Source organism: Nerophis ophidion, linkage group LG01 (genome assembly GCF_033978795.1).
Source record: "Nerophis ophidion isolate RoL-2023_Sa linkage group LG01, RoL_Noph_v1.0, whole genome shotgun sequence".
Taxonomy (NCBI): Eukaryota; Metazoa; Chordata; class Actinopteri; order Syngnathiformes; family Syngnathidae; genus Nerophis; species Nerophis ophidion.
Window position 1 is genome coordinate 48,438,969 of NC_084611.1, and position 27,371 is coordinate 48,466,339.

The following is a 27,371-nucleotide window of genomic DNA, read 5'->3' on the forward strand; positions in this document are numbered from 1 at the left end:
GACCGTCACTGTCCTCTCCGACTTTGCAGTTCCATCCCAGCCATCAGAGTTCAAGGGGGAGGCCAAGTCGGAGACCAGCATCCTGTTGTCCTGGGTGGCGCCCCCCCAGGGGGGCCCCGACAACCAGATCACAGGATATGAACTGGTTTATCGGCGAGCAGACGACAGCGAGGAGGTAAGGGCCACACCGGAGGGTTCGCTCATTGAAATGAATAAATGTCATGCTCAGATCTGCATTGGAGTTATTGACATAGTGCTGCACCCGGCCCCTTGGGGGCCGCCTGGCAGCAGGCCCATAACTGCTCTATGGCAGGCAGCCATTGAGGGCCACACACTGAAAAAGTCCTTCAACACCAACTTTGAAACCATGTTGCAAAATAGTTGTATTTGTAAATTGAGACAACGTTGTTGGTTTGGAAATGACCAGATTTCAATGTTTAAATGTCACAACCTACCGTTGAATAAACGTTGTGAATAATAACGTTGTTGCAACGTTGTATTTAGGTTGTAGAACATTGGTTGGCAAATAACCAAAATTCAATGTCAAATCAACATGAGAACCCAACATTGATTAAACGTTGTCAGAAAGCATGTTGTTTCAACGTTTGGTTTGAGTTGTAGAATATTGGTTGGGAAATGACCAAATTTCAATGTCAAATCAACGTCACAACCCAACATTAATTAAACTTAGTCAAAAAATATGTCGTTTCAACGTTGTGTTTGAGTTGCAGATTATTGGTTGGGAAATTACTAAAATTCAATGGTCAAATCAAAGTAACAACCCAGCATTGATCAAAACGTCCTCAAAAAGCATGTTGTTTTAACGTTGTATTTGTGTTGTAGAATATTGGTTGGGAAATGACCAAATTTCAACGTTCAAATCAACGTCAGAACCCAACATTGATTAAACGTCGTCAGAAAATATGTTGTTTTAACATTGTATTTTGTTGTGGAATATTGGTTGAGAAATGACCAAATTTCAATGTCATTGAAATTTGACGTTGATTAAACGTTGTGAAAAGGTATGTTGTTTCAATGTTAGGTTTGAGTTGCAGATTATTGTTTGGGAAATGAGCAAAATTCAATGTCGCATCAACGACACAACCCAACATTGATTTAACGTTGTCAAAAACCATGGTGTTTCAACATTGTGTTTATGTTGTAGAATATTGGTTGGGAAATTACCAAAATTCAATGTCAAATCAACGTCAGAACCCAACATTGACTAAACGTTGTCAGAAAGCATGTTGTTTCATAGTTAGGTTTGAGTTGTAGAATATTGTCGTCAAAAAGTATGTTGTTTCAACGCTGTATTTGAATTGTAGAATGAAATTTCAATGTCAAATTGTCAGAACGTGACATTGTTTAAACGTCGTCAAAAAGCATGTTGTTTCAACGTTATGTTGGAGTTGTAAAATATTGGGTATAAAATGACCAAAATTCAACATTGAATCAAGGTCACAACCCAACATTGATTAAACGTCGTCCGGAAGCATGTTGTTTTAACATGTTTTTTTGGTAGAATATTCATTGGAAATGACTACATTTCAATGTCAAATCAACGTCAGAACCCAACATTTATTACACTTTGTCAAAAAGCATGTTGTTTCAATGTTAGGTTTGAGTTGCAGATTGGTTGGGAAATTACCAAAATTCAATGTCAAATCAAGGACACAACCCAACATTGATTTAACGTTGTCAAAAGGCATGTTGTTTCTTAGTTAGGTTTGAGTTGTAAAATATTATCATCAGAAAGTATGTTGTTTCAACGCTGTATTTGAATTGTAGAATGAAATTTCAATGTCAAATTGTCAGAACGTGACATTGTTTAAACGTCGTCAAAAAGCATGTTGTTTCAACGTTATGTTGGAGTTGTAAAATATTGGGTATAAAATGACCAAAATTCAACTTCAAATCAAGGTCACAACCCAACATTGATTAAACGTCGTCAGGAAGCATGTTGTTTTGACGTGTTTTTTTGGTAGAATATTCATTGGAAATGACTACATTTCAATGTCAAATCAACGTCACAACCCAACATTGATTACACTTTGTCAAAAAGCATGTTGTTTCAATGTTAGGTTTGAGTTGCAGATTGGTTGGGAAACGACCAAAATTCAATGTCAAATCAAGGACACAACCCAACATTGATTTAACGTTGTCAAAAAGCATGTTGTTTCAACGTTGTGTTTGTGTTGTAGAATAATGGTTGAGAAATGACCAAAATTCAATGTCAAATCAACGTCAGAACCCGACATTGATTAAACGTCGTCAAAAATTATGTTGTTTCAACGTTGTATTTGAATTGTAGAATATTGGTTGGGAAATGACCAAATTTCAATGTTAAATTGTCAGAACGTGACATTGTTTAAACGTCGTCAAAAGGCATGTTGTTTCAACGTTATGTTCGAGTTGTAAAATATTTGTTGGAAAATGTCCAAAATTCAACGTCAAATCAAGGTCATAACCCGACATTTATTAAACGTTGTCAGAAAGCATGTTGTTTTAACGTGTTTTTTTTGGTAGAATATTGGTTGGAAATAACTACATTTCAATGTCAAATCAACGTCACAACCCAACATTTATTACACTTTGTCAAAAAGCATGTTGTTTCAATGTTAGGTTTGAGTTGCAGATTGGTTGGGAAATTACCAAAATTCAATGTCAAATCAAGGACACAACCCAACATTGATTTAACGTTGTCAAAAGGCATGTTGTTTCTTAGTTAGGTTTGAGTTGTAAAATATTATCATCAGAAAGTATGTTGTTTCAACGCTGTATTTGAATTGTAGAATGAAATTTCAATGTCAAATTGTCAGAACGTGACATTGTTTAAACGTCGTCAAAAAGCATGTTGTTTCAACGTTATGTTGGAGTTGTAAAATATTGGGTATAAAATGACCAAAATTCGACTTCAAATCAAGGTCACAACCCAACATTGATTAAACGTCGTCAGGAAGCATGTTGTTTTGACGTGTTTTTTTGGTAGAATATTCATTGGAAATGACTACATTTCAATGTCAAATCAACGTCACAACCCAACATTGATTACACTTTGTCAAAAAGCATGTTGTTTCAATGTTAGGTTTGAGTTGCAGATTGGTTGGGAAATGACCAAAATTCAATGTCAAATCAAGGACACAACCCAACATTGATTTAACGTTGTCAAAAAGCATGTTGTTTCAACGTTGTGTTTGTGTTGTAGAATAATGGTTGAGAAATGACCAAAATTCAATGTCAAATCAACGTCAGAACCCGACATTGATTAAACGTCGTCAAAAATTATGTTGTTTCAACGTTGTATTTGAATTGTAGAATATTGGTTGGGAAATGACCAAATTTCAATGTTAAATTGTCAGAACGGGACATTGTTTAAACGTCGTCAAAAGGCATGTTGTTTCAACGTTATGTCCGAGTTGTAAAATATTTGTTGGAAAATGTCCAAAATTCAACGTCAAATCAAGGTCATAACCCGACATTTATTAAACGTTGTCAGAAAGCATGTTGTTTTAACGTGTTTTTTTTGGTAGAATATTGGTTGGAAATAACTACATTTCAATGTCAAATCAACGTCACAACCCAACATTGATTTAACGTTGTCAAAATCATGTTGTTTCAACGTTAAGTTTGAATTGTAAAATATTGGTGGGAAATTGACCGAAATTCAATGTCAAATAGACGTCGGAACCCGACATGTATTAAACTTTGTCAAAAAGTATGTTGTTTTAATGTTATGTGTGAGTTGTAAAATATTGGTATGAAAATCACCAAAATTCAATGTCAAGTCAACATCAAAACCTGGCATTGATTAAACATTATCAAAAATGATGTTGTTTCAACGTTGTATTTGAGTTGTAGAATATTGGTTGGGAAATGACCAAATTTAAATGTCAAATTGTCAGAACGTGACATTGTTTAAAAGTCATCAGAAAGCATGTTGTTTTAACATTGTGTTGGAGTTGTAAAATATTGGTAGGAAAATGACCAAAATTCAATGTCAAATCAACATCAGAACCCAACATTGATTAAACTTTGTCAAAAAGCATGTTGTTTCAATGTTAGGTTTGAGTTGCAGATTGGTTGGGAAATGACCAAAATTCAATGTCAAATCAAGGACACAACCCAACATTGATTTAACGTTGTCAAAAAGCATGTTGTTTCAACGTTGTGTTTGTGTTGTAGAATAATGGTTGAGAAATGACCAAAATTCAATGTCAAATCAACGTCAGAACCCGACATTGATTAAACGTCGTCAAAAAGCATGTTGTTTCAATGTTAGGTTTGAGTTGCAGATTGGTTGGGAAATGACCAAAGTTCAAGGTCAAATCAAGGACACAACCCAACATTGATTTAACGTTGTCAAAAAGCATGTTGTTTCAATGTTGTGTTTGTGTTGTAGAATAATGGTTGAGAAATGACCAAAATTCAATGTCAAATCAACTTCAGAACCCGACATTGATTCAATGTCGTCAAAAAGCATGTTGTTTCAACGTTGTATTTGAATCGTAGAATATTGGTTGGGAAATGACCAAATTTCAATGTCAAATTGTCAGAACGTGACATTGTTTAAACGTAGTCAAAAAGCATGTTGTTTCAACATTATGTTCGAGTTGCAAAATATTTGTTGGAAAATGACCAAAATTCAACGTCAAATCAAGGTCATAACCCAACATTTATGAAACGTTGTCAGAAAGCATGTTGTTTTAACGTATTTTTTTGGTAGAATATTGGTTGGAAATGACTACATTTCAATGTCAAATCAACGTCACAACCCAACATTGATTTAACGTTATCAAAATCATGTTGTTTCAACGTTAGGTTTGAATTGTAAAATATTGGTGGGAAAATGACCAAAATTCAACGTCAAATCAAGGTCATAACCCAACATTTATGAAACGTTGTCAGAAAGCATGTTGTTTTAACGTGTTTTTTTGGTAAAATATTAATTGGAAATGACTACATTTCAATGTCAAATCAACGTCAGAACCCAACATTGATTAAACTTTGTCAAAAAGCATGTTGTTTCAATGTTAGGTTTGAGTTGCAGATTGATTGGGAAATTACCAAAATTCAATGTCAAATCAAGGACACAACCCAACATTGATTTAACGTTGTCAAAAACCATGTTGTTTCAACGTTGTGTTTGTGTTGTAGAATAATGATTGAGAAATGACCAAAATTCAATGTCAAATCAACGTCAGAACCCGACATTGATTAAAGGTCGGCAAAAAGCATGTTGTTTCAACGTTGTATTTGAATTGTAGAATTTTGGTTAGGAAATGACCAAATTTCAATGTCAAATTGTCAGAACGTGAGATTGTTTACACATCGTCAAAAAGCATGTTGTTTCAACGTTATGTTCGAGTTGTAAAATATTGGTCGGAAAATGACCAAAATTCTACGTCAAATCAATGTCATAACCCAACATTGATTAAACATCGTCAGAAAGCATGTTGTTTTAACGTGTTTTTTTGGTAGAATATTGGTTGGAAATTACTACATTTCAATGTCAAATCAACGTCACAACCCAACATTGATTAAACCTTGTCAAAAAGTATGTTGTTTCAACGTTATGTTCAAGTTGTAAAATATTGGTCGGAAAATGACCAAAATTCTACGTCAAATCAATGTCATAACCCAACATTGATTAAACATCGTCAGAAAGCATGTTGTTTTAAAGTGTTTTTTTGGTAGAATTTTGGTTGGAAATGACTACATTTCAATGTCAAATCAACGTCACAACCCAACATTGATTAAACCTTGTCAAAAAGTATGTTGTTTCAACGTTATGTTCAAGTTGTAAAATATTGGTCGGAAAATGACCAAAATTCTACGTCAAATCAATGTCATAACCCAACATTGATTAAACATCGTCAGAAAGCATGTTGTTTTAACGTGTTTTTTTGGTAGAATATTGGTTGGAAATGACTACATTTCAATGTCAAATCAACGTCACAACCCAACATTGATTAAACCTTGTCAAAAAGTATGTTGTTTCAACGTTGTATTTGTGTTGTAGAATGGAATTTCAATGTCAAATTGTTAAAACGTAACATTGTTTAAAAGTTGTCAAAATGCATGTTGTTTCAACGTTATGTACAAGTTGTAAAATATTGGTAGGAAAATGACCAAAATTCAACGGCAAATCAAGGTCATAACCCAACATTGAATAAACGTTGTCAGAAAGCATGTTGTTTAAACTTGGTTTTTTTGATAGAATGCTGGTTGGAAATGACTACATTTTAATGTCAAATCAACGTCACAACCCAACATTGATTAAACCTTGTCAAAAAGTATGTTGTTTCAACGTTGTATTTGTGTTGTAGAATGGAATTTCAATGTCAAATTGTTAAAACGTGACATTGTTTAAAAGTTGTCAAAATGCATGTTGTTTCAACGTTATGTACAAGTTGTAAAATATTGGTAGGAAAATGACCAAAATTCAACGGCAAATCAAGGTCATAACCCAACATTGAATAAACGTTGTCAGAAAGCATGTTGTTTTAACTTGGTTTTTTTGATAGAATGCTGGTTGGAAATGACTACATTTTAATGTCAAATCAACGTCACAACCCAACATTGATTTAACATTGTCAAAGTCATGTTGTTTCTTTCTTTTTCATTCTTTCTTTTCTTAGTTTATTTCGAACATGCAATACATACAACATTATACATCAGTTAATTTCATCATTTCGCAATACACAATACATCATGTCCGAAAAGGAGTAGGAAGAAGCAAAGCTTATTTAATCCTACCCCTTTTCCACTTCAGAGCGCCCACAAATATATACATTTATTCACTGACCTTCTTTACAGCAAAATATGAAATAGCAATATGACATCTGTGAGTGAGTAACACAGTAGTTTTCTAACATGTACTTAATTATTTCAGTCATTATTAACATACCAAGATGAATAATATCTTATTTTCAATAAGTTTGAAAGTGTTTCTCATAATACTTCTTCTTTGTACTTTGTAAGCACTATTAATTTAAACATCCTCTTAAACTGGATCATATCAGTACAATGTTTAACTTCTTTACTTAATCCATTCCATAATTTAATTCCACATACTGATATGCTAAAAGTTTTAAGTGTTATACGTGCATACAAATGTTTTAAGTTAGATTTTCCTCTAAGGTTATATTTCTCCTCTTTAGTTGTGAAGATTTGTTGTACATTCTTTGGTAGCAGGTTATAATTTACTTTGTACATCAATTTAGCTGTTTGCAATGTTATCAAGTCATCGAGCTTTAATATTTTTGACTCAATAAATAAAGGGTTTGTATGTTCTCTATATTCAACATCGTGTATTATTCTAATCGATCTTTTTTGTAACACAGTTAACGAATGTAGCGCACATTTGTAGTTGTTTCCCCATATTTCTGCACAATAACTCAGATATGGCAACACTAGCAAGCAGTAGAGAATATAAAAAAGATTTTTGGCCCAGGACGTATTTTGCTTTATTCATTATTGAAATATTTTTTGCCACCTTATGTTGTATGTTTTGTATATGAGATTTCCAGTTCATTTTATCATCTATTAATACTCACAAAAATCTGATTTCTTTCACCCTTTCAATATCTACTCTGTATATTTGTATTCGTGTCTGATGCTCTTTTCTACTGTTACCAAATAGCATTATTTTAGTTTTACTGAGATTCAAGGATAGCCTGTTTTTATCAAACCATTTTTTTAATTAATTCATTTATTCCGTTATTATTTGTATTATCTTCTGTGTGTTCTCTCCTGAACAGAAAGCAGTTGTGTCGTCTGCAAATAAAACTAACTTCAAGTATTTTGTTTCAACGTTAGGTTTGAATTGTAAAATATTGGTTGGGAAATGACAGAATTTCAATGTCAAATCAACGTCACAACCCAACATTGATTTAACGTCAAAAATTATGTTGTGTCAGCGCTGTATTTGAATTGTAGAATTAAATTTCAATGTCAATTTGTCAGAACGTGACATTGTTTAAACGTCGTCAAAAAGCATGTTGTTTCAACGTTATGTTTGAGTTGTAAAATATTTGTTGGAAAATGTCCAAAATTCAACGTCAAATCAAGGTCATAACCCGACATTTATTAAACGTTGTCAGAAAGCATGTTGTTTTAACGTGGTTTTTTGGTAGAATATTGGTTGGAAATGACTACATTTCAATGTCAAATCAACGTCACAACCCAACATTGATTTAACGTTGTCAAAATCATGTTGTTTTAACGTTAGGTTTGAATTGTAAAATATTGGTGGGAAATTGACCGAAATTCAATGTCAAATAGACATCAGAACCCGACATGTATTAAACTTTGTCAAAAAGTATGTTGTTTTCAAATTATGTGTGAGTTGTAAAATATTGGTAGGAAAATGACCAAAATTCAATATCAAATCAACATCAGAACCTGGCATTGATTAAACGTTATCAAAAATTAATTTGTTTCAACGTTGTATTTGAGTTGTAGAATATTGGTTGGGAAATGACCAAATTTCAATGTCAAATTGTCAGAAAGTGACATTGTTTAAAAGTAGTCAGAAAGCATGTTGTTTCAACGTTATGTTTGAGTTGTAAAATATTGGTAGGAAAATGACCAAAATTCAATGTCAAATCGACGTCAGAACCCGACATTTATTAAACTTTGTCAAAAAGTATGTTGATTTTAAAGTTATGTGTGAGTTGTAAAATATTGGTAGGAAAATGACCAAAATTCAATGTCAAATCAACATCAGAAGCTGGCATTAATTGAATGTTATCAAAAATGATGTTGTTTCAACGTTGTATTTGAGTTGTAGAATATTGGTTGGGAAATGACCAAATTTAAATGTCAAATTGTCAGAACGTGACATTGTTTAAAAGTCATCAGAAAGCATGTTGTTTTAACATTATGTTGGAGTTGTAAAATATTGGTAGGAAAATGACCAAAATTCAACGTCAAATCAAGGTCATAACCCGACATTTATTAAACGTTGTCAGAAAGCATGTTATTTTAACGTGTTTTTTTTGGTAGAATATTGGTTGGAAATGACTACATTTCAATGTCAAATCAACGTCACAACCCAACATTGATTTAACGTTCTCAAAATCATGTTGTTTCAACGTTAGTTTTGAAATGTAAAATATTGGTGGGAAATTGACCGAAATTCAATGTCAAATCGACGTCAGAACCCGACATTTATTAAACTTTGTCAAAAAGTATGTTGATTTTAAAGTTATGTGTGAGTTGTAAAATATTGGTAGGAAAATGACCAAAATTCAATGTCAAATCAACATCAGAAGCTGGCATTAATTGAATGTTATCAAAAATGATGTTGTTTCAACGTTGTATTTGAGTTGTAGAATATTGGTTGGGAAATGACCAAATTTAAATGTCAAATTGTCAGAACGTGACATTGTTTAAAAGTCATCAGAAAGCATGTTGTTTTAACATTATGTTGGAGTTGTAAAATATTGGTAGGAAAATGACCAAAATTCAACGTCAAATCAAGGTCATAACCCGACATTTATTAAACGTTGTCAGAAAGCATGTTATTTTAACGTGTTTTTTTTGGTAGAATATTGGTTGGAAATGACTACATTTCAATGTCAAATCAACGTCACAACCCAACATTGATTTAACGTTCTCAAAATCATGTTGTTTCAACGTTAGTTTTGAAATGTAAAATATTGGTGGGAAATTGACCGAAATTCAATGTCAAATCGACGTCAGAACCCGACATTTATTAAACTTTGTCAAAAAGTATGTTGATTTTAAAGTTATGTGTGAGTTGTAAAATATTGGTAGGAAAATGACCAAAATTCAATGTCAAATCAACATCAGAAGCTGGCATTAATTGAATGTTATCAAAAATGATGTTGTTTCAACGTTGTATTTGAGTTGTAGAATATTGGTTGGGAAATTACCAAATTTCAATGTCAAATTGTCAGAACGTGACATTGTTTAAAAGTCTTTAGAAAGCATTTTGTTTCAACGTTATGTTCGAGTTGTAAATTATATGTAGGAAAATGACCAAAATTCAACGTCAAATCAAGGTCATAATCCAACATTGATTAAACGTTGTCAGAAAGCATGTTGTTTCAATGTTGTATTGGTTGGGAAATGACCAAAATTCAATGGTTGAAACGACGTCAGAACCTAACATTGATTAAACTTTGTCAAAAAACATTTTATTTCAATGTTGTATTGGTTGGGAAATGAACAAAATTCAATGGTTGAAGCGATGTCAGAACCCAACATTGATTAAACTTTGTCAAAAAGCTTGTTGTTTCAACATTGTGTTTGTGTTGTAGAATATTGGTTGGGAAATGACTACATTTCAATGTCAAATCAACGTCACAACCCGACATTAATGAAACATCGTCAAAAAGCATGTTGTTTCAACGTTTTGTTTGAGTTGCTCAAGGTCAGGACATAATTCATCAAGTTGTCAAGGTTGTTTCAATGTCTTGTGCCTGCTGGGAAACCTCCAGTAGACCATGTGTGACCTGGGTGTACAAAGTCTGGGGCGTCAGTCCTGATTATTATCCGCTCTCTGCGTCCTCTGCAGAAGAAGGTGAACTTTGAGCCCACCACCTCCTACCTGCTGAAAAACCTCAAGCCTTTCTCCGCCTACACCTTCCAGCTGGCGGCCAGGAGCAAACATGGCGTGGGCGCGTACACCAACGAGGTGTCCATCGACACGCCTCAGACACGTGAGTCCACTTCCACTTCCGGCTTGTAGAGCGTGGATGAAGACTGTGGAACCAGTCGGCCTTCATTCCAACAATGCAAATGACATCCCAGTCAAATGTTGGACACCTTTACAACACAACCCCCAAAGTAGGGTAATGTTTCATCTCGCGCGAGAGGATGAGGGCGAGTTACTCATTTTGCAAGGCAGTTTGCTGAAAATGATGGAAAGCGCCACTCTACATATCAACTGTAGTCAAAGTTGGAGTGGCCACAAAACACATTTTAGGGTATTCAACGCTACTGCAATCTGTCGGCTAAATTTGTCACGTTTCATGTGTCAGGTAAACCGCGACAAACAGAGCCTTATGAATCCTCTTTCGGCTGTGCAGTAGTTGACTCCTAGCCTCTTATACCATGGGAAATAATCAAGTCAATCAATATTTAGCAGGCTTAAACTGGAGTAACCGTGCAAGTGCCACTTTATCGTACATCCATCCATTTCTACCGCTTGTACCGTTCGGGGTCGCGGGTAAACCTCTAAAATTTATATTTTATTAAAAGTACGGTTTGTATTGAAGTTGTATTAGGCTACAATACATTATTCACGAGGAATCGATGGGTACACCAGGTTTGGCTAGCAGTTTGTTTCTGGTGTCCTTATTTGAAAAACAATACACATGAGAGAAAACAAATGACACAACAACCAAATACAATACAAAATAATAGCTTAAAAAATGATATATATTCACCAGAAGTGTCAGAAAAAAAAATCATTTCAGATTAACTGCAATTCTTATTTGTAAAGATTCTTAATCGAGAAAAAATTATCAAACATTGATTTGTATTATTATTATTTTTGTCAGGCGGGAGCCGTTGTTTGACACCAATGACAAGTTCCACATGCGCTCGAAAAAAAACATCTGGGTGAAAAAAGAGAGAACAGCTGAAATAAGGAGATGAGAAATAACATCAAAGTAAAGAGAGCACCTATTGTTTACCGCCGGACAAAATGAAAAAGTAAAGTTTTACTGTGAAGATGTTCTTCACTTGTGTTTATTGAAACAATATTTTGGTAACTTAATGTTGTGTCCGATATTATGAATAGGGGAGTCCGTTTAAATTTATAAAAACCCAAGAACAGATCATAAATTACAAAATTAAAAATCTGTGAAATTATTTCCGACAAGAGCACAATACAAAACTACGATGTACGCTTCATTTGTAGTGACTTAGTTGAAATACTACACAATTCTACAATAATACACAGGAAAAAGTATTATGTTCTATAGTTAATCTACTTCAGGTGTGCCCATGACCGCTACCTTGGCAGTCTTTGATTGATTGATTGATACTTTTATTAGTAGATTGCACAGTTCAGTACATATTCCGTACAATTGACCACTAAATGGTAACACCCTAATAAGTTTTTCAACTTTTTAAGTCGGGGTCCACGTTAATCAATTCATGGTAACACAGCACCCGAGGGTCTTGTGCGATGACGCTGGCTGCTGCCAGATCATTATTAAGAAAAAAACGTCCGTCAGGAAGGCGAAAAACACTTTTTATTTCAACGGACTCTCACCTGCCGTCAAAACTCTAAAGGCCGACTGCACAGTTCCTGTATTCACAATAAAAAAGCCCTGCTTCATCCTGTCTGCTTTTTGGGTAATATTTTCCCGGAGAATAAGAGTTTACTCCAAAAGGTGTGGCCTTAGACTTTCAATGTTCCACCACTGGAGCATGTTTCCGATCATGAGCCAACCACAGTTTGCATTGTTCCGAATGGGCCGGTCTTTCTTACGTGGACCTCAGGGTTGGTACTAACCCTCGTGATTGGTCGTCATTTCTTGACGTGGTTGGCAACCAACGTGAGGTCTGTGAGAGATTGCGTAGAAGCGTGGGTAGAAGCCCGAGATTTGTAGCTGGGGATGTGAGCTCCATCAGGGATCGAGAGCTCAGACTTGAGGTATGTGTTTGTGTTTTAAGGTCCAGTTGGTGTATGTTGTGTCTTTTAAGTCATAATCTCTTTTCATCCGTCAAGCATTCAGTCAAACACAAGTCGGCCATCCCTCATTCCGTGTCTCTGTTCAGTCACCTTGCGTTCTAATCAGGGTCATTATTTTCTGGACAGCTTCCGTTCTCCAGTGTTTTGTTTTCATTTTATGTTTCTTTGTCCTCTGTTCTCTGTCTTTGGTCTACTCCATTCCATCCCCATTCCTGCACACACCACAACCGACTCACACCTATCCTTAAAACTGGCCGACCAGTTCCCTCAGCGCCTCCCCAGGACGTAGCGTGCACCAGCCCCACTTCTACCAGCGTCCTGGTAAGTTGGGCACCGCCGCCCGTGGAGTTTCAGAACGGCGTCATTACGGGATACACCATCCAGTACTCCACCACGGGGGGCAACAGAACATCCGAGAGAATCGAGCGCATTCCTCCGGAGAGCTCTCCGTATCTCTTGGAAAGCCTCCAGAAATGGACCGAGTACGGAATAACAGTGCGGGCGCGGACGGAAGCCGGCGACGGACCGGAGAGCTTACAGCTGATTGTCCGCACCGAGGAAGACGGTATGTTTGCAAACTTGTCAATGGCCCCCCCACCCCTGCCCCCACTAACACGACTAATGAGCTCGGCTAACTAACGACTCCATCCCTCTGAGAACCTCTCCTCTCTCCTCTGCAACTGGAAAACCTCCCGTTTTTCTTCCCTGGCCTCGTGCTCGGTGGCGGTCCGCAGAAACCGTTTTTTCCCATGCTGCTGTTTTTATCCTGGGTTTTACTGCTTTTCACCTCCCCATGTTGGGATTTCCCTTCCTCAGAATAACACAACTCCTCAATAACTTTTGCTGAACCTTGGCCTTCCCGCACTTCCGAGTCCCCAACACCGAGCCAGCCCCTTTTTCATATCTTTCCACCGCATTTGCAAATTTTGTGGTATTTTGGGCGATAGCGGCCGACACTCCCAGGGTTGTCAGCAGAAAGGCTCTCTCCAGTACCAAGTGCAGTTCTTGGCAGTGCACGAGATGTTTTTTTCTTGATAGCAGTATTTTCTCTTTGACTGTCTGCCACTGTTTATCTGCCCGTGGCGACAAATCCCTTTTCTATCTGCCATTCTTATCTTTCTCTACATTTGCTTCTTATCCGCCACTGCTTTTTCCTCCATGTTTTTTCCTCGAGCACCCCCATTTTTTATTTTTTTTTTACTATTTTGACCTTTTTTCTCCCCAGACATTACTGAAGATTTGTAGACTTTTTGGGGGTGGTTCATCACTTTTTTATCAACCTCCCCGCCCCCGAGCTATTTTTCATGAAATAAGAGAAGTTTTGCGTGGCGGACCTTGACCTGGTTTCCGAAATGCGTTTGTAGTTCCGAGTGGTCCTCCTCGAGGGGTGGACGCCGAGACCGTGAACGCCTCAGCTATTAGGGTGAAATGGCGAGCGCCAGCCCCGGAGCTGCAACACGGTCAGATCCGGGGCTACCAAGTCCACTATGTGAGGATGAACTACGGCGAGCCTCAGGGTCAGCCCTCCATCAAGGACATCCTCATAGAGGACTCGCAGGTACGAATCACGCTGGACGTGGAGTGGAAGTCCACCTTTACAATAAATATTAATCATTCTGTTCTCCTTCAACTCCTAGTGGGAATACGATCAATCGGCTCAATACGTGAGTAAACATTTATTGAAATATTTTACGATGATTGTAAGAGCATGGCATGTACATTTATCTTTATATTGTCCAAGGGTTTTAATAGAATATCCCTCAAATACTCAGACTAAGAAGAACCATATTTGATTACTTTAGATAAGACAATCCGAATCTTGCGGTTAAAAGCAACACTTTTGTGAAAGGATCTTTATTATTGTGTATATATTTTCTAGGGGTGGTAATCTTTGGATGCCGGACGATTTAATATGATTCCGATTCCTAAGGTTCTGAATTGATTCCCATTTCAAATCAAATCTTGATTCTAACCGATTCTCGCAATGGACTGTTGGTATAATATTTATAATACAACTTTTTCAAAACAGGTTACAGCTTAGAAAACCTTGTTTTGGTTGCATGGAGATGTCTTAAAAACCTATTCTTTAAAAATTAATTCCTATTAAAAAATAATAATAATAATTGTAATACATTTTTGCGGATTATGAATCGATTTTGAATTAGTATGAATAAAAATAGCGATTTTTTTTTGGGGGGGTGTACACCCCTAATATTATGTGTATATTTACATTTATATATATATATATATATATATATATATATATATATATATATATATATATATATATATATATATATATATATATATATACATATATGTATATATATATATATATATATATATATATATATATGTATCCATCCATCCATTTTCTACCGCTTATTCCCTTTCGGGGTCGCGGGGGGGGTCGCTGGCGCCTATCTCAGCTACAATCGGGCGGAAGGCAGGGTACACCCTGGACAAGTCGCCTCCTCATCGCAGGGCCAACACAGATAGACAGACAACATTCACACTCACATTCACACACTAGGGCCAATTTATATATATATATATATAGGTATATATGTATATAAGTATATATATGTGTATATATGTACATATATGTATATATATATGTGTGTTTATATATATGTATATATGTATATATATAACTATATATATATGTATGTATGTGTATGTGCATATATATATATATACATATACACACACACATGTATGTATACATATGTATGTATATATTTATATATATATATATACAGTATATATACACATATATACAAATGTTTATGTATATACACATTTATACGAATATTTATATGTACATACATATATGTTTATTCATATATATATATACAGTGGGGCAAAAAAGTATTTAGTCAGCCACCGATTGTGCAAGTTTTCCCCCTTAAAATGATGACAGAGGTCTGTAATTTTCATCATAGGTACACTTCATTTGTGAGAGACAGAATGTGAAAAAAAATCCAGGAATTCACATTGTAGGAATTTCAAAGAATTTATTCGTAAACTATGGTGAAAATAAGTATTTGGTCACTTCAAACAAGGAAGATTTCGGGCTCTCACAGACCTGTAACTTCTTCGTTAAGAAGCTCTTCTGTCCTTCACTCGTTACCTGTATTAATAGAATCTGTTTGAACTTGTTATCTGTATAAAAGACACCTGTCTACAGCCTCAAACAGTCAGACTCCAAACTCCACTATGGCCGAGACCAAAGAGCTGTCAAAAGACACCAGGAAAATAATTGTAGACCTGCACCAGACTGGTAAAAGTGAATCTACAATAGGCAAGCAGCTTGGTGTGAAAAAATCAACTGTGGGAGCAATTATCAGAAAATGGAAGACATAAAAGACCACTGATAATCTCCCTCGATCTGAGGCTCCACGCAAGATCTCACCCCCTGGGGTCAAAATGATCATGAGAACGGTGAGCAAAAATCCTAGAACTACACGGGGGGACCTGGTGAATTACATGCAGAGAGCTGGGACCAAAGTAACAAAGGTTAGCATCAGTAACACACTACGCCGACAGGGAATCAAGTCCTGCAGTGCCAGACTTGTTCCCCTGCTTAAGCCAGTGCATGTCCAGGCCCGTCTGAAGTTTGCCAGAGAGCACATGGATGATACAGCACAGGATTGGGCGAATGTCATGTGGTCAGATGAAACCAAAATATAACTTTTTGGTAAAAACTCAACTCGTGTTTGGAGGAAGAAGAATACTGAGTTGCATCCCAAGAACACCATACCTACCGTGAAGCATGGGGGTGGAAACATCATGCTTTGGGGCTGTTTTTCTGCTAAGGGGACATGACGACTGATCCGTGTAAAGGAAAGAATGAATGGGGCCATTTTGAGCCAAAACCTCCTTCCATCAGTGAGAGCTTTGAAGATGAAACGTGGCTGGGTCTTCCAGCATGACAATGATCCCAAACTCACCGCCCGGGCAATGAAGGAGTGGCTCCGTAAGAAGCATTTGAAAGTCCTGGAGTGGCCTAGCCAGTCTCCAGACCTCAACCCCATAGAAAATCTGTGGAGGGAGTTGAGAGTCCATGTTGCTCGGCGACAGCCCCAAAACATCACTGCTCTCGAGAAGATCTGCATGGAGGAATGGGCCACTGTGTGTGCAAACCTGGTGAAGACCTATAGTAATCGTTTGACCTCTGTTATTGCCAACAAAGGTTATATTACAAAGTATTGAGTTGAATTTTTTTTATTGACCAAATACTTATTTTCCACAATAATTTACAAATAAATTCTTTAAAATTCCTACAATGTGAATTCCTGGATTTTTTTTTCACATTCTGTCTCTCACAGTTGAAGTGTACCTATGATGAAAATTACAGACTTCTGTCATCATTTTAAGTGGCTGACTAAATACTTTTTTGCCCTACTGTATATATTTATATATATATATATATATATATATATATAATATTTGTGTGTGTGTGTGTGTGTGTGTGTGTGTGTGTGTGCGTGTGTGTGTGTGTGTGTGTGTGTGTGTGTATTTTGGTGGCTTTTTTTCTTTTTTTGGTATTTTCCTGTAGCAGTTTCATGTCTTCCTTTGAGCGATATTTCCCGCATTTATTTTAATTAAGCAATGAAGAAGATTTGATTTGTTTTTATCCTTCTTTGTAGTGACATTGTTGATTGTCATGTCATGTTCGGATGTACATTGTCTTTGCTCCACAGTAAGTCTTTGCTGTCGTCCAGCATTCTGTTTTTGTTTACTTTGCAGCCAGTTAAGTTTTAGTTTCATTCTGCATAGCCTTCCCTAAGCTTCAAAACCTTTTCGTAGGGGCACTCACCTTGTGGTTTTTTTTGGTTCAAACATTAGAAACCTTTTTACCTGCACCCTGCCTCCCGCTGTTTCCGACGTCTACAAAGCAATTAGCTACTGGCTGCCACCTACTGAGATGGAAGAGTATTACACGGTTACTCTGCCCAGCTATAGACACCACTGACACTCAATTTGCAGACTATAATTACTGGTTTTCATAAAATATTTTAACTCAAATAGGTGAAGTTAGATAATCTCCCACGCCACACCAGACTGTGTCTCATGGCACACCAGTGGTGGTGGCCTTTCATTGTTGGAGATGCAGCCTGGTGAGCAATAAACCAAGGCAGGTAATATTGAGGCTGCATAGGAAAAGTTCACAGTGTGTAGATCCGGTATTATTAGGTTCTCACCTTCTGGCATTTGGAGAGTGGAGACGCCAATAATGCTCACCCGGCGCCACGTGTTGTGTTGCAGGAGGTGCTGCTGGGAGGTTTGAAGGCTGATACCTCGTACTCGCTGTCGGTGGGAGCTTACACCGCCAAGGGAGACGGCGCTCGCAGCAAGCCTGTTAGCGTCTGCACCGCTATGCCATGTAAGCCAAAGACATTTGTTTGTTTACCACACAAGCACACACTCCCCCGCTAAATGACAGCCATAAGCATCACCTCCTTACACCAGCTTGAGATATAACACCGAGTCTCAGAGAAGGTGCCGGACTGTAAATCCTCAGAATGTGATGTTTTCAATAATACCTGTTCAGACTGCTCAAGCAACATTATAACAATATTTTAACATCAAAGTCATCACACAAAACAACCTCAAGGAGAGTGAGTCATTTCTCCATAAATGAAAATACATGTAGTCATGCAGTATTTCTCAATAAATGAAAAATATGCAGTCATGCTGCAAACATGGACGTTTATCACTGATGACATGTCCAAGCATCACCGTGAGGTGTATTCAAGTTCTAGATCAGGGCCTTTGTAACAGAGAACATTCTGTATAATCCTCTCATGGTACAACTGTCGCCGTCACAAGTAATGAGTTAACAAATCAATTTAAAAAAAACTATATTATCATTTTAATCATAACTTAATTTTTATTATATTTACTGTATATTATATACATTTTTTAAATAATATTTATATATTCATTTGATAAGGAAATCTTAATACAAGTACTGAGGAAACAGATAGGTTTCCCCCCAGTGCCCGCCACCGAAAAAAAATTAATTATAATAAAAAGAATACAAAAATACCAAAATAAATAAAAATTACAGAAAATAATATAATTCCAAACAATATAAGTACACATATATATATATAAGTATATATGTGCGTGTGTATACTGTATATGTGTATATATATATATATATATATGTATGTGTGTGTGTTTATATATATATATATATATATATATATATATATGTATATATATATATATATATATATATATATATACACACATATACACATATGTATATACATATGTATATGTGTGTGTGTACATATACAGTATATATATATATACACACACACACACACAGTCGTGGTCAAAAGTGTACATACACTTGTAAGGAACGTAATGTCATGGCTGTCTTGAGTTTCCAGTCATTTCTCCAACTCTTGTTTTTTGTGATGCAGTGATTGGCGAACATACTTGTCGCTCACAAAAAACATTCTTGAAATGTTCTTCTTTTATGAATTTATTATGGTTCTACTGAAAATGTGAGCAAATGTGAGGGTCAAAAGTATACATACAGCAATGTTAATATTTGCTTGCAAGTTTCACTGCAGTAAGAAGGGAAACCTGCAAAACAGGCTTGTAGGGATGATATAGCCTCTTATGTTTTTTCCCGACCCAACATACACAGTTGTGTTGTGTTTAAGCGCTGCTGGGACAAATGTGATTGCTGGAAATGTTGACTGGCCAAAATGTGTTGGGAAAATGCAAGTATTGGTTGAAATTGCGTGAAATGACGCGATCACCACATCGTAAAATCCTGGAGGGACTGCGCATTATTCATTTTGTCAGTTAGCACAACAAATAAATAGCTCTGCCATACGTGATTGTCAATGCGTGATGAAAATCTTCTTGCTCCCAAACAATCTGTCCCCCGTACTTCGGAAATGCCGTTGGCTGCAAGTAAAAACTTGAGTGAGTACAGCTCACTTCCTCATGACGGTCTTGTAGAAGTCACTTAAATATACCTCATCCCTTGTTTACTGCTTTGTGGCGCTGCTCTACATCCTGTCTTGGAATGAATGTGCTAAAGTGCTCAGGTTAGCCGCACAGTTCAGACAGTTTAACTGCTAATGGAGGGCAGGTGGACGCTCCATCCCCGTGGTAGCATGGAAGTAACATGAGAGTCCAGCTCCTAGCTGAGTAAATCTACCTCAGCCACTCTTTGGTAACAGAGAGTCCAATGGTTTCACCACCATATTTTAATGAATGCAAAATGTTTCTACAGCTATTGCCCGTTTCTTCACGTTCTTTTGTCCTAATTGTTTTTGCAGTGCCCGAAAAGCCCAAACTAACAGTGAGTGCAACTGACTCTGGCACCGCCGTGCTGCACTGGAGCCCACCGCCCGATCCGCCGACCCCTCTCCTGGGTTACCGCCTCACCTTCGGCCGCGTGGACGTTCTTCCCTTCACGGTGGTTGAGTTCCCCACCAAGGAGAATCGCTACACGGCCCAGGACATCCACAAGGGTGCCAATTATGTCTTCAGACTGTCCGCCCGCAACAAAATGGGCTATGGAGAAGAGGCGGCTAAAGAGGTGGCCACCCCTGAAGATGCTCCGACTGGATACCCAGAAAATATTATCTCAGAGGAGATGTCTGCCAACTCCCTTCGACTGATTTGGAAAGCGGTGCCGCTCATTGAGCAAAATGGGAAAATCACAAAGTACTCGGTGCTGTACAAGGATGTAAACAGTCGGGGGAATGCCTCAGAACTTGTGGTGCCCACTCCAGAGTCGAGTGTTTTGTTGGAGGGTCTGAGTCCTGATACCGTGTATCATGTCAGGGTGTGCGCGTTCACGGCTGTCGGGCCCGGTCCGTACAGCCCCGTTATCCAGTTTCGGACGCAGCGGCTAGACCAAGGTAGGATTCACACTCACCCCCTAAAAACCCATCTTCCATCGGTCAGGATAACTCAAGCTTCTAAACATCAGACCCCAGCTCCACAAACCCACACGCGCACACCTGAATACATGCTAAGTGTCCTTTTTCATTGTCTTGTCGCTGTACTCTTAGACAAAACATCCTTTTCACAAAGCAAGGTAAGTGTCTTGGGCCCGTCCGGTCTCACTGACTGGTTTGCGGATCCAAACCAATAGACGGCGTAAGCTAGAGCGTAGAACCCAGGTACGGCTAATCACTTGACAGGAGTTCACCATCAAGTTCACCTCTTTTTGTTTGTTTGTTTGTTTGTTTTCACTGTAGTTTTTGCCACCAACTTCAAAGTGAAGGCTGCCATGAAGAACTCCGTGCTGTTGTCCTGGGAGGTCCGAGACAAGAATCCTACCCAGCCGTTCACTGTTAGTATATCTGCATCAGTCCAATTGCAGCAAGTTGGTTTCTGTTGCAAAATTTAGATTTTCGATCAACTAAAACAATGTACTGGATTCTAGTTTGTTGGCCTCATGCCCCAAATAACATGTTGAAATCCCTGCTCCGTTCAGATCCTGTATGGAAAGGGTCAGTCCGTGGAGGTGGACGGGAAGCAGTCCCAGAAGCTGATCACCGGTTTGCAGCCAGACACCCTGTACTCCTTTTTGCTAACCAACCGGGCCAACAGCGCCGGGGGTCTTCAGCATCGCGTCACAGCCACCACGGCTCCCGACATCCTGAAAACCAAGCCCGTGGTGGTGGGGAAGACCAACGCCGACGGCATGGTGACTGTGCAACTTCCATCTGTGCAGACGGCAGCTACAGTCAAGTAAGAGAGAGATGTGTAGATTTTTCCGACTGCAATATCCAATTAAGTCCGAATGGAGAGCTGAATTGGTCCATAGAGGAAATCCCGCCATCTTCCTTTGCATGCTGCATTTATTGGCCAAACAGGAGGGATTTCTCTCTATGAGTTGGCGGCTGTTCAGCTCTTCAAACTCCCACAGCAGGCAGGGCGAAAGCACAAAGCTCGTAATCTTTTTCAAACTAAGAATAAATACAGAGAACCAATGCCCTCCTTGGAAACCCTCTGTAAATCTCAGCATGAGTCATTCCACTGCATCACCCATCATGGCGGTGGTTTCCCCTCGGTCATGTCGGGCTATGGTCTCGTTATTTACGGTGTCTGCGCCGTCTTAATGAAGGATCGAGACACCAACTAATCATTTCATTGCAAAAATAGGTCATCAGCGTTTCTACAGTACTTTTTCAGTTCCTCCTCAGTATTTGCCACACTAGACGTAGAGCCAGCGAGGTTATTAAGAGCGAGCGGTGGAGTGAGTCAGGCTCCGGGGACACTTGGAGCGTTCTGGTGTGACTGCCATTCTGCTTAATGACAAATTCCCCTTTTCTAATCAAGCTTTTACTTTTGTTCTCCACTTGAGACACCGTACCTTAAACTCTGGTTTTGTAAAAACTGTCATGATCAGTTTGATTAACGCTGAAAATGCAATGGACTACTTATCAAACTAAACTGAACGGATCCTGCTTTCCAGGGGTTATTATGTGGTGATTGTACCCCTGAAGAAGCAACGGGGAGGGAAGTTCCTGAATCCCTGGGAGGAGCCAGACCAGATGAACCTGGATGAGGTGAGAGCAGGACAGTACAGTAGTTCTCTGGGCACAATGCTATACAACAGACAATAAATATGGTTGTGGATATACTGTACTTTAGAACGTTTGAATTTGTCATACTGTATTTTTTAATATCAGTATTAAATAAAAAGAATCACTGGATCGGTGCGCAGCGGAGTGTGAAGCAACCGGGAAGAGAATCTGCACCTCCAAGTCCGACTCCATGGTTCTCTCCCGGAAAAGGGTGGAGTGCCATCTCCGGGTTGGGGAGGAGACCCTGCCCCGAGTGCAGGAGTTGAAGTACCTAGGAATCTTGTTCAAGAGTGAAAGAAGAGTGGATGGTGAGATGGACAGGCAGATCGGTGCGGCGTCTTCAGTAATGCGGACACTGTATCGATCCGTTGTGGTGAAGAAGGAGCTGAGCCGGAAGGCAAAACTCTCAATTTACCGGTCGATCTACGTTCCCATCCTCACCTATGGTCATGAGCTTTGGGTTATGACCGAAAGGACAAGATCAAGGGTACAAGCGGCCCAAATGAGTTTGGGTCTCTCTCTTAGAGATAGGGTGAGAAGCTCTGCCATCCGGGGGGAGCTCAAATAAAGCCGCTATTGCTGCACATGGAGAGGAGCCAGATTAGGTGGTTCGGGTATCTGCTCAGGATGCCACCTGAACGCCTCCCGAGGGAGGTGTTTCGGGCACGTCTGATCAGTATGAGGCCAAGGGGAAGACCCAGGACACATTGGGTAGGCTATGTCTCCTGGCTGGCCTGGGAACGCCTCGAGATCTGAGGAAAGTGTGGGCTTTCATGCTTAGGCTGCTGCCCCCGCGACCCGACCTCGGATAAGCGGAAGAAGCTGAATGGATGGATGGATGGATGTATTTTTAACAGCACTCTGTTCTCTTTCTGTTACCAAATAATAAGATGGGATAGATTTTTACATGACATTACATAGGATTGCACAGCCAGAGACAGGAACAGACCCCTAAAAAAATTATATTTGAATAGAAGTTTAGATAGAACATGTAAAAACAGAAAATGTGCATGTATTAACAGTAAATGAACAAGTAGATGAATAATCCATTTTTACAGTTTGTCCCTCATAATGTGTACAAAATAATAGGTGTATAAATGACACAAAATGTTACTGCAGAATAATTAGGAGTCTTTGTTTCTTTACTTACTACTAAAAGACTAAACGACATTCTTCTTTGATTGCAATAACAAACATGTTTCATGCACCGTAAGATTTTATGAGAAAATAAAGACAATAATGAAATGTTTCTGCGGTCCTTTGGTTGCCAGTCATTATAGACGCAGATGTTTGCCATTTTCTTTCTTTGTTATGACATGAAACTGATACTGAAGGAAATCATACCGATCCAAAACGTGGCTCACAATATTTGGTTTTAATGATTTGGGTCGGGTTATTTTTCCGCCGTTCTGACGACGAAGACGTATTTACCTTGGCGACGCTCTCTGAAGAGATCAGTGATACTTTGATGGCGGTCTGAGGAGACGATGGCGTCTCTGCGGTTGCCTAATGTGACGCTTCGTGTGTCTTCTTCCCGACCAGCTGCTGAGGGAGATTAACCGAACGAGCGTGAGCCGAGCGCTGCGTGTTCGCAGGCAGGCCGGCTTATCGGAACCCAGGTCCTACGTCAGCGCCCACTTCAAAACTCTGCCCATGGAGTTCACGCTGGGCGACGGACGGAACTACGGCGACTTCCGCAATCCTGCGCTGCTGAACGGCCAGGAGTACGTCTTCTTCGTGCTGGCCCTGCTCGACCTCTCTGAGAACGTGAGTAGCACAGCCAAAACGCTTATTATATGCAGGCTAATACAGTAAACCTCGATTGACAAACTCAATTGTTCCATCCAAGTTTTAGTGTATGCGCTTCTCGACTCACAGAGCGATACATCTTTCATCTTGTATGAAGTAGTACAAGATCTCAACACAGATAAAAGCAAAGCTAGTCTGCAGCTATCTACTATGTCCGCCAAGTCAACAGTTATACCATGTGAGAAGCTGGTAAACCTTCAAGTCAGAGGATATAAGTGGGGAAAGAAAATCATATTACCACCAGTCTTTACTAGAGAGTTTATCCCAGTTAACAGGTCACATATCCCGACGTCTGAAACCGCTTTGAAGTGGCCTCATCTGGAAAAGCTAGCAGATAAGTTACCACCAATGCTCGAATGTGAAGTTGGTCTGCTTATGGGCTATAACTGTCAACAAACCTTTCTACCAAGAGAAGTTCTTGCAGGCAAAGAAAACCAACCCTACGCACAACTAACCGATCTCGGCTGGAGCATAGTTGGTTGCTCGTATCAAGTACACAATCACAATGATGCCATCGGCACAAGTCACAGAATCATTGTGCGTGAAGTAACTCCTGCTTCACAACCAACAGTTGAACTCAAGCAAGAAGTGCGTTTTGTATGCAGAACTCAAGTAAAGGAAGTCAATCCAATTGATGTGATAAAGGCTTTGGAATCTGACTTCTCTGAGCATGCAAAAGACGACAATCCAATTTCTCAAGAAGATATTTTGTTCATGACAAAGGTGAAAAAAGGCATAAACTAAAGTAAAGAGCCCGTCTTTAATAAGCCGTGCCAGTGTTGTCATTTCGGAGCCACAGGGTTCCTATATCAAAAAGTTTGTAAATCAAAGCAAATTTCTCCATAAGAATAATGGGTTCCAGCCTCGGCAAAAGTCTGTATTTTAGTACATATGTGTACAATTTCAACACAAAATAAAGTGAAATATTGTATAAACAGAACAAGGGAGAGAAAGAGAAACTTTTTTTTTTTTCTTTAAAAAAAAAGCACCCAAAAAACTGAACTGTCCTCAAATTCAGCCGCCCTGCTGACACGCACACACTCTGCCACCAGCCCTGTGAGTAGCACCACGAAAACGCTTATTCTATGCAGGCTAATACAGTTGAACCACCATTTACAAACTTAATTGTTCCGTCAAAAGGGGTTCTATATCAAAAAGTTTGTAAATTTAAGCAAATTTCTCCATAAGAATAATGGGTTCCAGCCTCTGCAAAAGTTTGTAATTTAGTAAATATGTGTACAATTTCAACACAAAATAAAGTGAAGTATTGTATATCAAACAAACAGAACAAGGGATAGAAAGTGCAACTTTTTATTTAATAAAAATAAGCCCCCCAAAAAACTCAACTCTCCTCATTCCAGCCGCCCTGCCGACAAGCACACACTCTGCCACTAGCTCTGTGAGTAGCACAACCAAAACGCTTATTCTATGCAGGCTAATACAGTTGAACCTCCATTTACAAACTTAATTGTTCCGTCAAAAGGGTTTCTATATCAAAAAGTTTGTAAGTTTAAGCAAATTTCTCAATAAGAATAATGGGTTCCAGCCTCTGCAAAAGTTTGTATTTTAGTAAATATATGTACAATTTCAACACAAAATAAAGTGAAGTATTGTATATCAAACAAAATGCACAAGTGAGAGAAAGAGCAACTTTATATTTAATGAAAATAAATAAAAAATCCCCCCAAAAAACTGAGCGGTCCTCATTCCAGCCGCCCTGCTGACACGCACACACTCTGCCACTAGCCCTGTGGTGCACTCACACTTTGAAATGACAACACGTATGACAGTAGGGTTGCTCCAAAGATTAAAAGTAAAAATGACATCCGCTTTACTTTGTTGGTAAATCTTCTTACTGTGAGGAAACTTCCTGAATGTTTCAAACCACACATCGCTTGCCCTTTGCTTTCTTTGCGCTCATGTTGAGCTATAAAAAGTAGAAAAATGCTGTAAAAATTATGAAAAACACCTAAAAAAAAATGCACCGAAAGTAGCACTTAGCACAGTAGCTAACGGCAGAGCTCAAGAGATCAACCCCGCCCACAAAATGGCAGCGCTGCAGGCAGACAACATGTGGATGAAAGGTTTGTACACTGAGATAAGTATTATTTTAAATCCATCTGAAGTTCGTACATGGAAAAGTGCATGAAAACGAGGATTTGCAAATGTAGGTTCCACTCTAATAAAGTTTGGTCCAACTTTTCGAAAAACTGTTTTAACATCTGGCCCGCCACTTCATTTAAATTGGCCTGCATGTCATTTATGTAGTTCGTCTTGTCATTTAATGTGGTCTTCCACCTCATTTAAAGTGACCCGTTATGTCATAAATGTGGTCTTCCATTTCATTTAAAGTGGTCCGCCACTTAATTTAATGTGGCCTGTCACACCATTCAATGTGGTCTTCCACGTCATTTAACATGGTCCATCACACACCATTTAAAGTAGCCCATCATGTCATTTAATATAGTTTGTCATTTCATTTAATGTGGTTTTCCACGTCATTTAATATGGTCCATCACGTAATTTTAAAGTGGCCCATTAAGTCATAAATGTGGTCTTCTATCTCATTTAATGTGGTCCACCACATACATTTAAGGTGGCCCGTCACACCATTCAATGTTGTCTTCCATGTCATTTAACGTGGTCCACCACATCATTTAATCTGGCCCATCACGCCATTCAATGTGGTCTTCCATGTCATTTAATATGGTGCACCACATCATTTAACGTGGCCTCTCACGCCATTCAAGGTGGTCTTCCACATCATTTAACATGGTCCACCACACACCATGGTCCATCACGTAATTTATTGTGGCCCGATATGTCATAAATGTGGTCTTTCATGTAATTTAATGTGGTCCAACATGTCATTTAAATGTAGCCTGTCACATCATTTAATCTGGTCTTCAATGTCTTTTAACATGCTCCACCACATCATTTAAAGTGGCCTTTCGCATCATTTCACATGGTAATCCACATCATTCAAAGTGTTTTGCCTCTTTATTTATTGAAGTTTGCCACGTCACGTTATTAATTGTGGTCCACCACATCATTTAATGTGGTCTTGCAAATCATTTTAGGTGGTCTGCCACATTTTAAATGTGGTCTTTTGTATCACTTGATGTGGCCTGCCACATCATTCAATGTCGCCCGCCACATTATTTGATGATCTCCACCACATCACTTAATGTGGCCTGCCACGTCATTCAATGTTGTCCGCCAAATTATTTGATGAGCTCCACCACATCACTTAAGGTGGCCTGCCACAATGTGGTTCGCCACATTGTTTAATGAGGTCCAACACATCATTT

General features: G+C 38.5%; 1 protein-coding gene across 12 annotated transcripts in view; it reads left to right on the forward strand.

Annotated features, from left to right (window-relative positions):
• The window catches only part of LOC133555900 (receptor-type tyrosine-protein phosphatase delta-like), a 453,427-nt gene that overhangs the window by 358,242 nt on the left and 67,814 nt on the right, over window positions 1-27,371 (forward strand). For 9 of the 12 annotated variants that reach the window (XM_061905366.1, XM_061905382.1, XM_061905397.1 and 6 more), the window contains 11 exons: window positions 30-175; window positions 10,544-10,688; window positions 12,936-13,238; window positions 14,038-14,231; window positions 14,311-14,337; window positions 17,945-18,062; window positions 19,987-20,574; window positions 20,917-21,011; window positions 21,156-21,412; window positions 22,140-22,233; window positions 23,794-24,018. In XM_061905366.1, coding sequence (XP_061761350.1) covers window positions 30-175; window positions 10,544-10,688; window positions 12,936-13,238; window positions 14,038-14,231; window positions 14,311-14,337; window positions 17,945-18,062; window positions 19,987-20,574; window positions 20,917-21,011; window positions 21,156-21,412; window positions 22,140-22,233; window positions 23,794-24,018 — 2,192 coding nt within the window. The remainder of the gene's footprint in view (window positions 1-29; window positions 176-10,543; window positions 10,689-12,935; window positions 13,239-14,037; window positions 14,232-14,310; window positions 14,338-17,944; window positions 18,063-19,986; window positions 20,575-20,916; window positions 21,012-21,155; window positions 21,413-22,139; window positions 22,234-23,793; window positions 24,019-27,371) is intronic. The other 3 variants (XM_061905434.1, XM_061905450.1, XM_061905460.1) reach the window with 1 other exon arrangement.